At 45.2% G+C, this 15769-nt stretch overlaps 3 protein-coding genes across 3 annotated transcripts; 1 reads left to right on the top strand and 2 right to left on the bottom strand.

Annotated features, from left to right (window-relative positions):
• Positions 1–448: 448 nt before the first annotated feature.
• Positions 449–5466, bottom strand: PFICI_00639 (uncharacterized protein; the record flags this gene model as incomplete). The annotated part of the gene is made up of 5 exons (XM_007829220.1): positions 449–973; positions 1095–2579; positions 2652–3050; positions 3142–4629; positions 4699–5466. 5 exons carry the CDS (start codon positions 5464–5466, stop codon positions 449–451), a joined length of 4665 nt encoding a protein of 1554 aa, XP_007827411.1.
• A 1945-nt stretch (positions 5467–7411) lies between these two features.
• On the bottom strand, positions 7412–9292 carry PFICI_00640 (uncharacterized protein; the record flags this gene model as incomplete). Its single annotated transcript, XM_007829221.1, has 1 exon — positions 7412–9292. One exon carries the CDS (start codon positions 9290–9292, stop codon positions 7412–7414), a length of 1881 nt encoding a protein of 626 aa, XP_007827412.1.
• Positions 9293–10239: 947 nt separating this feature from the next.
• On the top strand, positions 10240–11658 carry PFICI_00641 (uncharacterized protein; the record flags this gene model as incomplete). The annotated part of the gene is made up of 3 exons (XM_007829222.1): positions 10240–10818; positions 10887–10919; positions 11044–11658. The coding sequence occupies 3 exons, from the start codon at positions 10240–10242 to the stop codon at positions 11656–11658; spliced, it is 1227 nt and encodes a 408-aa protein (XP_007827413.1).
• Between the last annotated feature and the right edge of the window lie 4111 nt (positions 11659–15769).

Here is a 15769-nt window from a genome sequence, read left to right on the forward strand (position 1 = left end):
CGGGGCAATTGGACGAGTCCATAGCCATGTCACTCGAAATCCTTGGATGTTCGTGGCATCAATATATCTTGATAACGGGGGTACCCTTGGGCGAGTTAAATGGATAGACAAGCCTGCTGTGGATTCATATAACACGCAATTTGGCTATCAATGGCTTTGCTGCATTAACATGTCTCGTGATGAGCATGTATCGAAGGGTATTATAGTCTAAACAAGGGCATGCACCACTATAGCAGTGGTGTTTGTCTGTACTTTTCATTTGTGAATTGTATATATCGTGCCTATTTTTTTATGTGTTATTTTTTTTTCTTGCTTTAGCCACCACATTATAAGGGGGAGTCCCCCCCTCGTCTACATTTCAAAGGTCTACATTTGCTTTTCCTCTTGAGCTTGGTTTCAAAAGAAACGGAAAATCGTAACGTGATATGGTGCTCTGCCATGGGAGGCATCATTTACCTCTGCTCTTGAAGGGTTGCTTGATCAGATCGACCAACTTCCCCAGCCCGCGAAAGATATAGCCCAGCCCAAAGCCCCATCCACGGATACGCACGGTATAAATGAAGAAGTAAACCAGCGCCCAGTTGGAAATACAAAAGGCCAAGAAGATGCCAAAGTCCCTCCACTTTTGACTGGCCTCAATATTCAAGGTGCTGAGATACTGGTTGCCAACCGTGTAAGGACAATACATGCAATCGGTGCTGGCATCGGGGTTAAGCAGATAACCACCGGCACTATTCGCAAAGGCGCCCGCGTAGCTTTGGCAGGTCTGACCTGGGGGCGCATCAAAGCGAGCAGCCTCGCTATCGGCACACTGTACAGGAATCCCGTCGAGTGTTGCGGCCAACATTCCGCCAATCCAGTAAGTCGAAGGGTTGATCCAGTACATCCAGTAACGCCAAAAGACTGGCAACGCCGAGTACTGGCGGACAACGCCGTTGAATAGGCCAAAAACAACGAAGAAGAATGGCAAGACCTGTGTTGATTGTATCAGCGGGGAGGGGACTCTCCTATTTTATAGAATGAAAAAAAAAAAAAAAAAAAAAAAAAGACGCGCTTTCAATCTCGCAGACTTGGGGAAGGGCGAGGGGACGTACATTGGATATAACCGTAAAGCTCGGGGCAAAGGCACAGATCCACTGACCCCAGCTGTTCTGGAATAGGAAGAAGAGCATTGTCATGAGAAATGCGTATCCAGATACCGAGCTTTGTGTGGGAAGGCCCGTAGGCCAGTACCAAAGGACCCAATAGAGAAAGCCGGACACGATCGCCCCGGGAACCTCTGCCACTATATTGGCTGTACAGAAAGCAACCCAACCGTAGATGCGAGAAGGATACTCCCGCGCTTGCCAAAGCGCCATGTTGCCATAGAACTTGGGCACCACGCCATTGACGACGGTGGCGGGGATGGTGATGATCAAAAAGGTCGTAAACATTCGGTTCTGCATATCCTGGACCGTGTTGCCGAGCTGCCAGAATGTGAATCCATTGAAAATTCCCATGATGACAGAAGTGAAGAGCTGGCCGTAAATATACGAGGGGTCGCGCCAATACTGCCTGTACATCCGCTTGGTGAGCTCTGTGATCTGTATCCAGGTGGGAGCTGCGTACTCGCGCTCCTTTGTGGTTTGGCGTGGGTGCGACGCGCTGCTTCGTGTCCGCTTGAGGCCGTCAATTTCCTCAATGACGGCCTGTGCTTGTTCACTGTTTCGCCACTCTTCGTTCCAGTCAATCTTGGTCCCGTCGGGCTTTCGATGAGGACGGGCTGCAGTCTCGAGTATGAACTCGGCCACATTCTTTCGGGGAGGACACACAGCGCCTCGATGAGCAAAATATTCAATAACATCCTTGCCATTTTCCCCAATAGGACCAAAGTAAAACGTATTGCCACCCGGGTTTAGCGCCAAGACCATGTCAAACTGCTGGATCAAGACCGAGCTTGGCTGATGAATGGTACAAACAATGGCCTGGCCAGCCTGGCTGAGTTTCTTGAGAAAGCGAACAATCGAATAGGCCGACTGGGAGTCCAAGCCCGAGGTCGGCTCGTCCAAGAATAACAGTAGCGAGGGTTTTGCAGCGAGCTCAACACCAATGGTAAGGCGCTTACGCTGTTCGACGCCAAGTGACATGATGATGGCATCCTTCAAATCATTGAGCTCGAGGAGGTCCATTATGGTGTCGACATAGGCCAACTTCTCCGGTCGGGGGATCGAGGCATCCTGGCGTAGCAGGGCAGAAAAGTCAATGGCCTCTCGCACTGTCTGCGTTCCATCGTGGAGGTCGCCCTGCAAACAGAATCCCGTGTTGCGTTGAAATTCCGGGCCGAGCGGGCGCCCATCAACAAACATCTCGCCGGATACTACACCAACCCGCTGCCTCTGAGCAAGCGTATTCAGCAGCGTCGTCTTGCCGGCGCCCGAAGCACCAACCAGAGCAACCATGACGCCGGGTTTCGCATATCCGTTGACCTTGTTGAGCAGCTTGCGCTCGCCACCAAGATAGGGGACGGTATACTCGACATCTCTCCAGGTGAAGATGGACTCGCTTTTGCTTAGCTGCTCGAGCGCCTGTCTCTGTTCCCTCTCGGCGGCTGGCGAGTCTCCCAGCTTGCCAGTTGAAGAGCCATCGTTGTTTCTTCCGTCACTACCGCCCACCTTCTTTTCCTCATCGGGCTGCGTGAAATGTGCCTTGTCGGTGCCCTTCATCGGGTTTGGTGCCTTTTTGAAAATAATGGCACCACCGCCACTAGAAGCAAAGCTGAATAGCTCAGTGGAAATCACTGTGAGGATGATGTACAGAACCGTAAAGGCAACCCCAACGCCAAAGTTGCGCCACAAATGGGCACGGGTATAGCCAAACGACGACGACAAGTAGTCATCGCCCGCCACGGACTGCGCGTTGACATCGGCACCGCTCACAGCACAGCCCTGATAGCCCGGTTGAACGCCTGCGCCCTGGGGGACGAGTTCACTTGCTGCGCACGGCATATTCCGACCAGAGAACTCGTTTGACAAAACGCCCTCGAAACTGTACGAGACCGGATTGATCCAATACTGTGAGTTTCTCATGTCAGCATTGATTTTGTTGCGCGCCACGGGGTGCCGGGGAAAGGGTTGGAGAAGTCATGAAAAAGCTCCTACTTACTATCCAACCGAACCAGATATAGTTTAACAACAATTGCGTCTTTGGAATAACATAGCCGGTATATATGACGAGAAGGTTGAGCGCAATACCTGAAAACCGCACGGCAGTGTCAATTTCTGGAGATACACTGGCAAATAGCCGGTATAGCGCCGTTAAGCTGAATGTATTCACGTAGATGAACAACATGTAAATCCAAAATTTGCCGGCATTGACGTCCAGGCTGGTCATGAAGTACATAATGAGACCAAATATACACACTTGCACAGCAATCACGGGAAAGTCTGCTATCACGCGGCCGACGGCTACAGCAGATGGGCGGTAGAAGGCATAGTCCCTATGACGCGCTACTACAGTCCGGCCCGATACTGCCTTCATAAGTTCAGACAGTTGGAGCCAGCCAAGAAAGAGGATTGAGAAGAAGAGGGCACCACCGCGAGTGAAGGTGCCCTCTGTCGAAAGGGGCTGACCGTAGAAGATGGAGCCGACAATCAGCCCGTTGGAGATGATGATGAAGAGTTTTGTCCACAGAGTCGTAGTATCACCAAGCAGAAGCCAAAACTCCCTCTCTGTACATGCCCATACCTGGCGTGCAAAGGATACCGTGTATGGGGACTTCTTGCGCACCGTCTTTGATTTGGCCTCTTGGACGGCGCCCTCGAAACGTCTAGCGTCGTCATAGTCTGTATGGCGCAAGTGTTTCTCATACTCGTCAACGTCGCTGAGAAGCCGCTGGTAGTGCTCAGAGCTGCGGAACGCCTTTTCCAGCTCCTCGGGCGTTCTTGGGGCCTTGTCCTCAAAGCCCGGTCTGAAGCGACGCTCCACGGGGTCGGTCACAGCGGTCAGGAAGTCTGCCGTTGTCTGTCTGTCTGGGCACTCGAATCCGAGGTCGATAAAGTACTGCTTAGCATCCTTTGCGGGACCCGAAAAGATCTCGCGGCCTTGATCAATGACCAGCACCTTATCCATGAGTTGATATATACCCTCGCCAGCCTGATAGAGGGTGACGAGAGTCGTACGATTGCTAATGTCTGTCATGATCCGGAGAGAGCGGGCATAGTCCAGCGCAGTCGAGGCATCGAGGCCGCGGGTCGAGTTGTCCCAAGTCATGACGGTTGATTTTGAGGCCAAGGTCTCGGCAATGGAGACACGCTTGCGCTCACCGCCGCTGACGCCCCTTGTATACTCGTCGCCCACTTGCGTATGTTTGGTGTGGCTGATGCCAAACATCCTCATCAGCGCATCGGCAAGGATGGGTATGTCGTCCCTGGCGTGCTTCCGCGTCTTGTTCTTGAGGGCAAAAGTCAATGTCTGCCAGACACTGAGCGGCGCAAAGTGGATATCGTCTTCGCCATTATAATTGACCTCGCCTCGATACATGCTCTTTTGCTTCTCCTTGGGAATACCACCGTAGGATACGCTGCCTCCCACCGCGGCGAAGGACTCGGTATTGTTGCTGACAGCCTTCAGGAAAGTGCTGCAACCGGCGCCCTGAATCTCTAGTTAGCTCAATATCTTCACGGGTGACCATGATGAATTGGGAGAGCCACAAGCACGCACCGGTCTCCCTAGAACCAGCATCATTTCTCCGTCGCGCACACAGCCGGTGAAATCGTGAATGATGGTCCGGGTTTCAAAGTGGCCGAATCTAATGAAAGGTATCCAGCGGCAAAGAAGGCGATAGAGGTCGGGACCAAAGGTGCCAAGCACGGCGTCTGGAACTGTCCGGACCCGGGATATGGTGCTCCCGGTGCCCTCGACCATAAGGTTCCTGTAAATAACACCCACTCGCTTCTCAGAGCCAGCCTCGGTGCGCTTTTCAAAGTGGCCTTGGCGCATAAAGTCCGCCAACTCAAACGTGTCGCCGCCAGATGCGGCATCCGTCGAGTCGGCGGCGTCTTCAACGTCTGTGTCAGTTGTATGAACTCTTGCACCAGCAGCAGATGAGATGTTGGACCTTGTCGGCTCCAGAGTATTTTTACCACGGCTCTTGCGCCGTGCAATGCTGTCGGCCTTGCTGGCTTGGGAGTCCCTCGTCCGGGTCCTGTGCAGCTGCATCAGGTTGTTTCTGAGGGCCTCGTACTCCTGTATGGCGTTGTGTTCATTGACACCGCCAACATCCCGCTCTCCCCAGGTGCCATCATTGCCCAGCGCCGACGAGGAGCCCGAGGTGCTAGGCCGGCTTTGGCTGCCATCACCCCCAGTAGTCGCCGGCGCGTGAAAGCCGGGAACGGAACGGGTAGAGCCTCGATGCCATTGGTTGGTGTCGGTATGCATCCCAGAATCCGTGCGTCGCAGCGCATCGGAATCAACAGTTGACCCCAACATAATGGTGGGATACGGCTTGACTCAAGGTGCTGTAATGGACAGACCAGATCTGAGAGACAGTCAGAGGGCCCTTCTCCCCTTCTATCTGCCTCTGATCTGTCTGGGGCTCTGGGATATACCGAGCGAGTGAGCTCCGAGAAGGGCAACCCCTGAGGATAGGGATAGAGAGAAAGGAGGTCATTCAATGACGTGGGAATAAGAAACGGCGGGAGCGGGAGCAACGGGAAGAAGAAGGGGAGCAGGAGGAGAAGGAGAAAACGAAGAAGAAGAAAAGAAAAGAAAATCAACTATCAACGATGCACAACTGCTACCAGTAGAGATGAGCAATACCTCCTACCTTCCTTCCTGCCCCAAGTAGCGACGCACCCACCCACCTACCCACCACATGCAAACCACCGTGCCTGCCTACCTACTTTCCCTACATGATCTAGATACATTACTTATTAGTGCTGATCCAAGCAGATAAGATGCTCTTGGTTTTGCTGACAATTGTGTAGCAGATGCAGTGGAGCACGAGTTTAATCTCGAGGGCCCTTTTTTTTTTTGGGTCAATTTTTTGCCATCTACTTACTACCCACTGGTATGGAATGCAAATTCCGCGGCATCAAAAGGCATTACTTGTGGACTTTGTCGAGGGGAGTGATTTGCTTTGCTAAGGACCAATCCAGCTTAGCTACCGCAGGTGCAAATTGTACATTGGTGAACATGCAAAGGCGGGTTCGATATCGAATTACCCAGCTGTTATCGTCATCGGCGGCGTCACAGCTGTGCCCGCAACAGGTATGCCGCCCACTCATTGCCACTGGGCCCTAGTGCCTAGGTTAGTAGATATTGAGTTTCGACCAGACATCGGAAGGCCAAAAAAAAGAAAGAAAAAGACCCCCAGGCAGTGGGATGGATCCGTAGTAGCAGTCGGTAATGAGTAGATTCCCACTCATCTTCATGCGCTGCCGACCTCGGGGAGTGTACTATCGTCGAAGCCTGTCTCAACTACATCTCCCAAGCGAGGGACCGTGGACTTGAATGACGACATGACATGTGTGTCCCCGGCGGACTTACAGTGCTCTACAACTCCGGGATTGACAAAGAAAGGTAGACCGCTATCAACAAAGCTTGAGAAGACCAAACCAAGCTTGCCAAAAAATATCGCCGAAAAGGAACGATGCCACCGAACTGGGGACTGGTGATGGACTTACCGGAGGTTAGACGGAGACAATCAGTGTTTGTTGATTTCTAATGCGCCCAACCTAAACGCTCGCTTAGCGTTACCAACGGGCCGTTTTGGGTTATGCCAGAAACTCCACAGAAATGTTAGAGTGAGCAACCAGTCGATCACCGTCATACACTACTTCTACTTTTGTCACGATTGACTCTCTTCGTTTTAACGCTGCCCGGCTGTTGGGAGCCGGTGTTTTTCTGCGTCTTGACTAACTCAAACCGCTACTCCTTCTCCATTGCGAGTCAGGTACAGGTTAAAGAAAATATGACGTCGTGACTGGCACGTTTGACGAGTGTCCAAGTATGATTTTTTCCACTCAAGAACGTGTCTCGTGTGGTGATTATTAATTAGTACCTATATAGATACTAGGTATATAGTTTTATGAGTGAAGAATAATTTTCTGTTTGATTTACGCCGCTCGCCTAGGTGCAATGAATACATATTGGTGCTATTACTAATATTACTAATAGACATATTTACCAAGGAGCGAAAGGAAGACAGAAGAAACAGAAAGGGGGGATTATAATAAAATTCACGAAAAGAAAAAAAGACCACTGGCTGCCACAAAAGAAGACCCCTCGACTGCCCAGTCCTTTCGATTGCCCGATTTTATTCCACACCTTGACATACCGCGCTCATATGCCAGACTCATTAGTCACCAGTTATGCTATAATGACAATCCTCCTTTACCTGTACTCGCCGGTGACCTGCACATGTAGCATGGCATCATTTCCTGGACGGGGCTGACCGTGAAGACTGAGAGGAGCTACTGCCCTGGGACCGAAGCGTGGATTTGGCCGGCGACCTGCGCAGGGCGTGCGTAGAAGACGCATCCTTTGCGGGAGTATGTGTTGCAGTCCTCGCCTTACTCGTCGTACTGGCCGATGAGGCACTGTCCTTGGAAGCTTTGTTTGGCGCAGAGCGAGTAACGGTGCTCGCAGATGGAGTCTTGGCCGAGGCGGTGGCGGCGGCGGCGGCGGCGGCGGCGCGCTGCTTCTGTGTCCGCTTAACTTCTACCAATCGTGCTTTCGAAGCTTCCGAAGCCCTCTGCAAGGTCTGCAAGGTCACAGGCATGTCTCTTTTCAGAGGGCTGACGTTGACCAACATGAGTACCTTGCAGTCACTCGTAAAGCACGGGTTCAGAAACCTGGTGAGTATTGTGCTAGGCGTCGGTTGTTTTCCTTCGCCTAGCGAAGCTATGGCCATGGTCAATGACAATAGACTCTGGTTGATAGCAATACCCTCTTGTAGTTGACTCCCCTCGGTGCCTGCTTGCCCAACCCTCTCCGACCCTGCGAGATCCACGAGGTTGAGCACGCCCTCCGAGATTGTCCCCACATGTCTGCCTCGGAGTAGTGTCCTCTTGACGTAGCAGCTGAGGATAAGGTGAGATCGTGATGACTGCTCATTAAGCTTGGTCGAACTCACGACTCTTTTGTCTCTAATTTGCTTCAGCACTCCGTGGTCTCCCAGGACTCCTTTGAGCTTTGTAACGAGGAACTTGGTCGCCAAGCCCGGGTCGTTCCCTGGGACCTTGTAGATACGGCCCTCGTCATCAACCGACTCAAGATCAAACATGGTTTCTTTGTAGATCTCAACAGCGGAGAAATAAAACTCATACTTGCACTTGTCTGCCTGTTCTTCAGCGCTGCGAAATAACATTGCAAGAGCCTGTGGCATTATACCGTCCTGAGAGTCTACGTTATCGAGGTCCTCTTGATGGCTCATTGTAAAAGTCTTGCCACTTCCGCTCTGGCCGTAGCAGAAGATTGTCGCCTTGCCTCCCTGGAGCGCACATTGTACCAGATCATTGATCTCTCCAAAAACAGCATCGTTGCCGTCACCGGGTCCAAAGATTCGTTCAAAGTTGTACTCCTTGGTCTCAGTCGTCGCTTCGCCAGTCACACGCGTCCGCTGAATGGGAAGCAGCAATTTTGCCCAGTAGTTGGTCAGACTGCCTCGCTCAGGAGGGCCAAAGTCGGCCACCTCCATTTTGGCCTCGTGCGGCAAAGACGGGCGAATCCGGCACATGACGCGAATGCCCCCCTTGAGTTCCTGAATGTGGTCAAACAGACGACGACAGCGTTCTTGCTCCTCCTCGAACTGTTGAAGCAGTTTTTGCTCGTTGAGCATGCTAATCTTGTTGTTTACACGTAGCTCATGGTAGTCTCTATGGTGTGAGGCCAACATATCGTCCTTTTCCTTGGTCAACTCTCTGGAACGGGCCTTCTCTGTTTCCAGCATGGTCTCCAGATGCTTGATCCTATCCTGTGCTGTTGAGTAGAGCTTCACCAGTTCTTGCGTATCGGAGGATGACGGCTCCTGGCTGGCAATATCAACCGGACCCTCGACCTGGGATACCCCCTGGGATATGCCCGTATGCTGCATGAGGTTGACCAGAGTCTGTATCTCTGCATTTATCTCCTTGGCTATGGTTCTGCCGTGCAGGCCAATGGCATCATGAAGGCAACGCGGCAGTTGTTCTGTAGACTGGGTTGTGGATTTGTTGAACCGCGCGTGAGATTCCGAGCTCTTGGATAGTGGTGGCGTACTCCTCTGCGTACTGCTTCCCCGTCTTCGAGGTTGCTGTGGGTGAGGAGTACTCATATTGGCTGGCTCTGACTGATTTTTGGTCGTCGCGATATCGTCTCCGCCCGTCTCCCTGGCGACGAAGGGAGAACCTTGCGATTTTCAATATTATGAAACTACCAAGGACTAACTGACTGCACGGCAGTCGTCTGTCGTCTCTAGTGACTATGATTGCAGTCTTTGGCTGGGCTGCGGACATGATTAGCTGCCCTGCTACTGCTGCATTTAACTTGTATTAGATGTCTTTGTCTATTATAAAATTTCTGTGCCTCAAAGAAAACCCCGCTCTTCAAGGTTAAAGAATCGACGTCGAGCACAAGGTGCCACTGACAACGAAGATGTGATGCCGAACAATGCTTTGACGTATGTAATCGATGGTCGTGCTGTCAGGCAAGCATCGCACCTCCATTATGCCATCCAGGCACTAAATACCTAGAGGAAAAATGGACATGCTCGATGTGACAAGCCAGAGTGTCGAAATAATCATCAATATGCAAGTAAGTCGTGATTCCCAACCGCAGTCACGCAAAGACTATACTGCAGTATAACCGGCCATTTCATTTGGCATACGCCTACAAATCTGGGAGATGACCACGGATACCGGCCTTTGGTACACTTCCGTCCCTTTCCATGCATTGCAACAGTCTGCGCCGAGTTGTATGTTTTCAAATGGTCCATTATTCGTCGCTGAACGCTTACCGCACTGAAGCCCCTGTCATTGTGCATCTGCTTGATTTTGTGTTCTCAGTGATGCCGAAATTCTATATCAATGGTGACAATATATACGTGGCGGACGGTAGAAACCACCAGTTATAACTTTATGGTCATGTGACCTCTAGCTCATCTTGTGCGACCATAACAATCGGACCGTGAAGGCTATCTTGCACCGGTCGACCTTATTACCATGATGCTATATTGATGCCCTCTACACCACCGTGGTCATTGCAATTAGACGGTACCGAGATATGGACGGCGATGACCGCTTGACAATCGCCATTATCGGTGCTGGCATGGCTGGCCTAGGAGCAGCGTTGGCCCTCGCGAGGATTGGACACACGGTTACTGTCTTTGAAGCCGACAGCGGGCTGAATGAGACGGGAGGAGGGTTGCAGTTGTCACCCAACTGCACGCGAATCCTTGATGACTATGGCCTAACGGAGGAGCTGTCACCAAACGCAATGCATCTTGATGCGATCAAATTTCGCCGATACTCAAGTGGCGAGATCATCGGACAGACGAATCTGCGGCCACATATGATGGAAAGGTATGGCTTTCCCTACTGGCTTGTGCGCCGCGCCGACCTGCAGCAGGCCCTCTTCCACGGTGCGAAGAATGCCGGCGTGCACGTCTGTTTCGGCCAGACTATATCGGCCATCGAAGACGAGGACGAGGACGACAAGCGAGCCCGGCCAAGAGTGCGGTTTGGAAAGGCCGACCACGAGATCTTCGAGGCAGATATCGTCATTGGAGCCGATGGCGTCAGGAGCCGGTGCCGAAAATCAATGTTTCCGGACTCTGTCCTTGACCCCGTTCCAACAAACTCGGTCAGCCGATTTCCCTTGCCCGCTCATCTGCCACCCAGGGTGATTACTAACCACTCGAGGTGCCATAGTGTGCCTACCGAGCAGTCTTGTCGGCCGAGGCAGTAAGCAGGAATCCCGTGACAAGGCACTTGCTCGAGGTCCGTCCTTATCTATTACCGAACCCACATCTGCTTATTGGCAAGTGACCATCGCAATCATGACCAAAGTCTAATTCCTTGGACATAGTCAGTAGACTCAAATGCCTGGCTGGGACCGTACCGACAGCTCCTGGGGTATCCAATTCGAGGCGGGCAGGATTTCAACATGGTGGGGGTCCATCTTGGGCGGGTTGCTGAGCCCAACAAGTCTTCCGAGATGGTGGAAGACCTCGACGGGATGCGAAGTGAATTTAACGATTTTGATCCCGTGGTTAGGCAACTGCTTGGCATGGTCGAATCGGCGCAGCGATGGCAATTGCAAAACTTACCGCCGCTGGATAAATGGACGACCCAGTCGGCCCGGTGCCTTCTGATAGGGGACGCGGCACACGCAATGGTGCCGTTCCTCGCACAGGGGGCCTCGAGTGCGATTGAAGACGGGGCATCACTGGCCGTCCACCTTGCTGCGTGCGTCTCAAGGGACGACATCCCAGGGGCAATCAGAGCCTTTGAACAACATCGTCAGAAGCGAATCGCCGGTATCCGGGAAGGGGCCTTATATAATGAGAAGATACTGCATTTGCCCGACGGCCAGGAACAAGCAATGAGGGACAAGACCATGCAGGTATTGCCAGGCGTAGCATGTTCGAACCTGTGGTCTCATGAAGGGTTCTCACAATGGCTGTTTAATTATAAAGTTTAAATAGGTATTTTTTAAGGCGTTAATTAATTCATTAAATATTAAATAAAATTAAATAAATATCTTATTATTAAGGTTGAAAAATTTAGTTTTAGTTTTTAATTTTAATTAATTAATAATTAAATTATTTAATTTTATTTTACTTATTAATTATTATGGCATATATTGTCCCAGTCCCGTAGGCATATAGGTCCTAATTCGTGATCGTTTCCCAACGATTGCGAGCATGCTCTTTGGCCATTATCGTACAATGGTAGCAGCATGCCCTGACATTAATTAAATTAAATTAATTTATTAAAGAATTTTTAAAAGCGTTATAATTATTTAAATTAAATATATTAAATTAAAATGAAATTATATATTAATAAAATAAGCTTTTCTTAATTTTTTATGATTAAGGTTGCAATTAAGTTAATTAGCAATTAACTTAATTAAGTTAATTTAAAACTTAATTATTTAAATTAATAATTAAACTTAATTAAGTTATTAAAAGTGCTAACTTAAATTTAATTAATTTAATTAAGGTGTTAATTATAACTAAATCAATTAAATTAAGTTAATAACTTAATTATTAGGCGTAGCCTAACATAATAACTAAGCAAATGATTAAACGCGCAACGCTTAGCGTTGCTATATGTAATAAATTAGCCTACGCCTAATCCATAATTAGGAATGCATGCTTTTACCACACTCTCTTTATGACTTAATGGTGCCTAATATTAATTAACTCACTAATTTAAAGTTAATATAAATTTTATTAATTTTAATTATAATATTAATAAATAAAAACGTAGGAAAATACAATAAATTTAACGAATTAAAATACCGGTATTCTTTTATTTTTTTTATTTTTTTATTTTTAATATTAATTTTTAATTATTAATAATTTTTATTAAACTTTTAATTAAAATTTCCTAATATTAAAAAATAGATTTTACTATAAATAAAAATCGTAAAAATAAAAGAAAACATATAATTTATTTATTAAATTTCAATTTATTAAATAAGGTTGTTAAACGTAATTACATTTATTATTTTTAATTAAAATTGATTATTCTTTAAATTATTAAGTTATTAACTAAATTTAAGTGAGGTAACTCAAACTCAATTAATTTAATTAAGACCTTAAATAAAACTTATTAAGTTATTAAAATTAATGAGTAAAACTCATTAATTTAATTAGCAGCCTAAATAAAACTCAATTTAATTAAATTAACTCAAACTTAAATTTAAAACTTAAATTAATTTTATTTACCCTCTTTATTATACCTTAAAAATTTTCGTGAATCGCTTAACGCGCGGTTTAATAGCTATTATTTTTAATTATCCTAATTACGCGCCGCTACATGCGATATTAATAATATATAACCCCGGATTTAACGCGGATTAATTAATTAATATTCGTGGATTTTTATAATAAATTATTAAAAAAAGAAACGTTAAAATATAATTTATAATTTAAGCTAATTAATTATTCGCCGATTTTCATATTAGGCTAATTAAAAAGCGTAAGCGAAACGCGTATTTTTTATTTTAAATAATAAGCACGCGATCGATTAGTTTAATTCAGGGTTTAAATAATTAACTTAAGTTTCCAGTTCCAGTTCCAGTTAGTTTAAAAGCTAACTTAAGTTAATTACAGTTTATATTTTACTAACTGGCCAGTTGGTTCTAGTCAGTGTTGGAAATTATTTTTGCGGTTACTTCGTTAAATTTAAGTAATTTAAAGTTAATTAAATTACGGTCCGGATTTTTATTAACCGCAAGCGGTTACTTATTAGTTTAAGTTTGGGTTTTAATTAACCGCGGTTATTTTAAGTTATTTATAAGCAACCGTAATTAACCGCAATATATTAATAAAAATAATTATAAATTTATTAATTTAAAAGATATTTAATTAGTTTTTTATAAAATTAAATACGTTAATTAAAAAGGCTTTAATTATTATATAACTTTTATTATAAATATTTTTATTTAATAAAATATAAAATATTTTTATAATGCGGTTATTTAATAATTAACTTAACTTTTTATAGCGGTTAGCGGTTAATTTACGATAACCGTAACCGCGGTTATTTTAAGTTTAAGTTTTATATAACTGCGGTTACTTTAAGTTTAAGTTTGAATTTCATGCGGTTAACTTAACGGTTACCGTTTTCCAACCCTGGTTCCAATTAACTGGCAGTTAGTTTAATTTTATTAATTAAAAATCGAATAAAAACGTTTAAAAGAAACTTTTAATTTTATTTAAAAGAACGATTATAAAAAAATAAATTATTTTGATTATTAATGTTTTATTTTTATTATTCGATTTTTAATTAATTAATAAGTTACTTTATATAACCAGTTAACTGGCCCAGTTATTCCAGTTTAACTTAAGTTATTCTAGTTATAATTAATGCCTAGTTAGTTATAGTTAGCAATTTAAAAAACTTAAGTTAGTTCCAGTTACAGGGTAAGCTAACTGGGCCAGTTCCAGTTAGCACTCGAATATAACGACTACACTACGGGTTTTTAAAATAAACCGGAAGTGTAAAGGGTATTAGGGTTTATGCTAATAAGGAACGATAGCTTCGAAAGAAAATACTAAATAATAAATATCTAAAAATAAAGGTAATTAAACTAATTTATAAATATAATCGTTAAAGCGTATTAAATATTTTATTTATAAGTAAAATAAATGCTTAAATTAATTACTAAAATAATAATTATTTATATAAAAAATCCTTTTATATGTAACGACTATACTACGGGATCAGTTCAATCCAGTCTTACATACTCTCTGCTCAGTATACACTTGGCTAGCACTCCCTGTTAGCATAAACCCCAACACCCCTATACTTAAGGTTTATCTAAAAACCCGTAATATAATCGTTACATTTTAATCACTCTTATTCAGGTACGTTATCTAAGTCACTATTAAGCAATATTCGAATAATTAGACATTATATCTCGAAGCGGAAGCGTTATCAATAACCCAACGGGAGGACCCGATGTTTTCGCTATTATCCGTACCCTGCAGGAATAAATGCAGACGTTAAGCACTTAGAACCAGCAGCTCTAGGCCGCCTATATCGAGGTTAAAGGAGATAATAAGCAGCTTACCGAGCAAATCGCTGCCATCCCTAGACTAAGAGTTAGTTCAGGAAATAACGGATATAAAATTCCCCTACTATTTTACTATAATAGAAAAAAAGGAAGTATATAAGCCTTCTTTACCTAAGCAAAGGCTTACTTTCGGTTTTACCGTAATAATATTAAGACTAAAGAAAATAAGATCCTCGGTATCGCCGGATTTTTTAAAGGCACCGCTTTAGAATGGTTTAAACCTATTATAAAAGATTACCTTAGCAATTCCGATACCGATAGGAATAATAATACTAAAAAAATTTTTAAACGCTACTCCGAATTCGAAAGGCAACTATAAGCTATTTTCGGCAATTTAAATAAAGTCTATTTAGCCGAACGCGAATTTATGCAATTCCGATAAAAAAGATTAGCAGCTAAATATGCCGCGGAATTTAAGCAGGTTATTTCACGCACCGAGTGGACGGACCACGACGTAATAATAATATTATTTTATAATAGATTAAAAGACGATATTAAAAACGAGGTATTTAAGGAAGACCGTTTTAACGATTTTTATAAATATATAAAAAGGGTTATTAAAGTTAATAACCGATTATTCGAAAAACGACTAAAAAAAAAGGGATCTAACCACCGAAATAACGTATAAGCCCGACTATAAGCCAATTTAGGCAGATTTTTCGTAAATCGCAGCAATAAAAGTGCCGATTGGAAAACGCGCATATTATATAAATAATATAGCGGACCGATAGACCTAAACGCCATTTAACGACGTAATAAAAAAGATAAATTTAAGGTTAAATGCTATAATTGCGATAAAATAGGATATTATGCTAACGAGTATCGCTAACCTAAAAAATTAGGATTTAGACTAGTGCTAAAAGGCAAAAGGCAATTTAATAGCACTAAAAGGGATAATATACCCCACGAATCGCTTTTTTAAACGGCGTATTTCGACGATAGATGCCAAACGCATAAATCCAGCAAGGACGAAAATAGATAATACCCCCAAGCAACGAAAACCTTA

The sequence above is a fragment of the Pestalotiopsis fici genome (assembly GCF_000516985.1).
Source record: "Pestalotiopsis fici W106-1 unplaced genomic scaffold PFICI_Scf_1, whole genome shotgun sequence".
NCBI classification, from domain to species: domain Eukaryota; kingdom Fungi; phylum Ascomycota; class Sordariomycetes; order Amphisphaeriales; family Sporocadaceae; genus Pestalotiopsis; species Pestalotiopsis fici.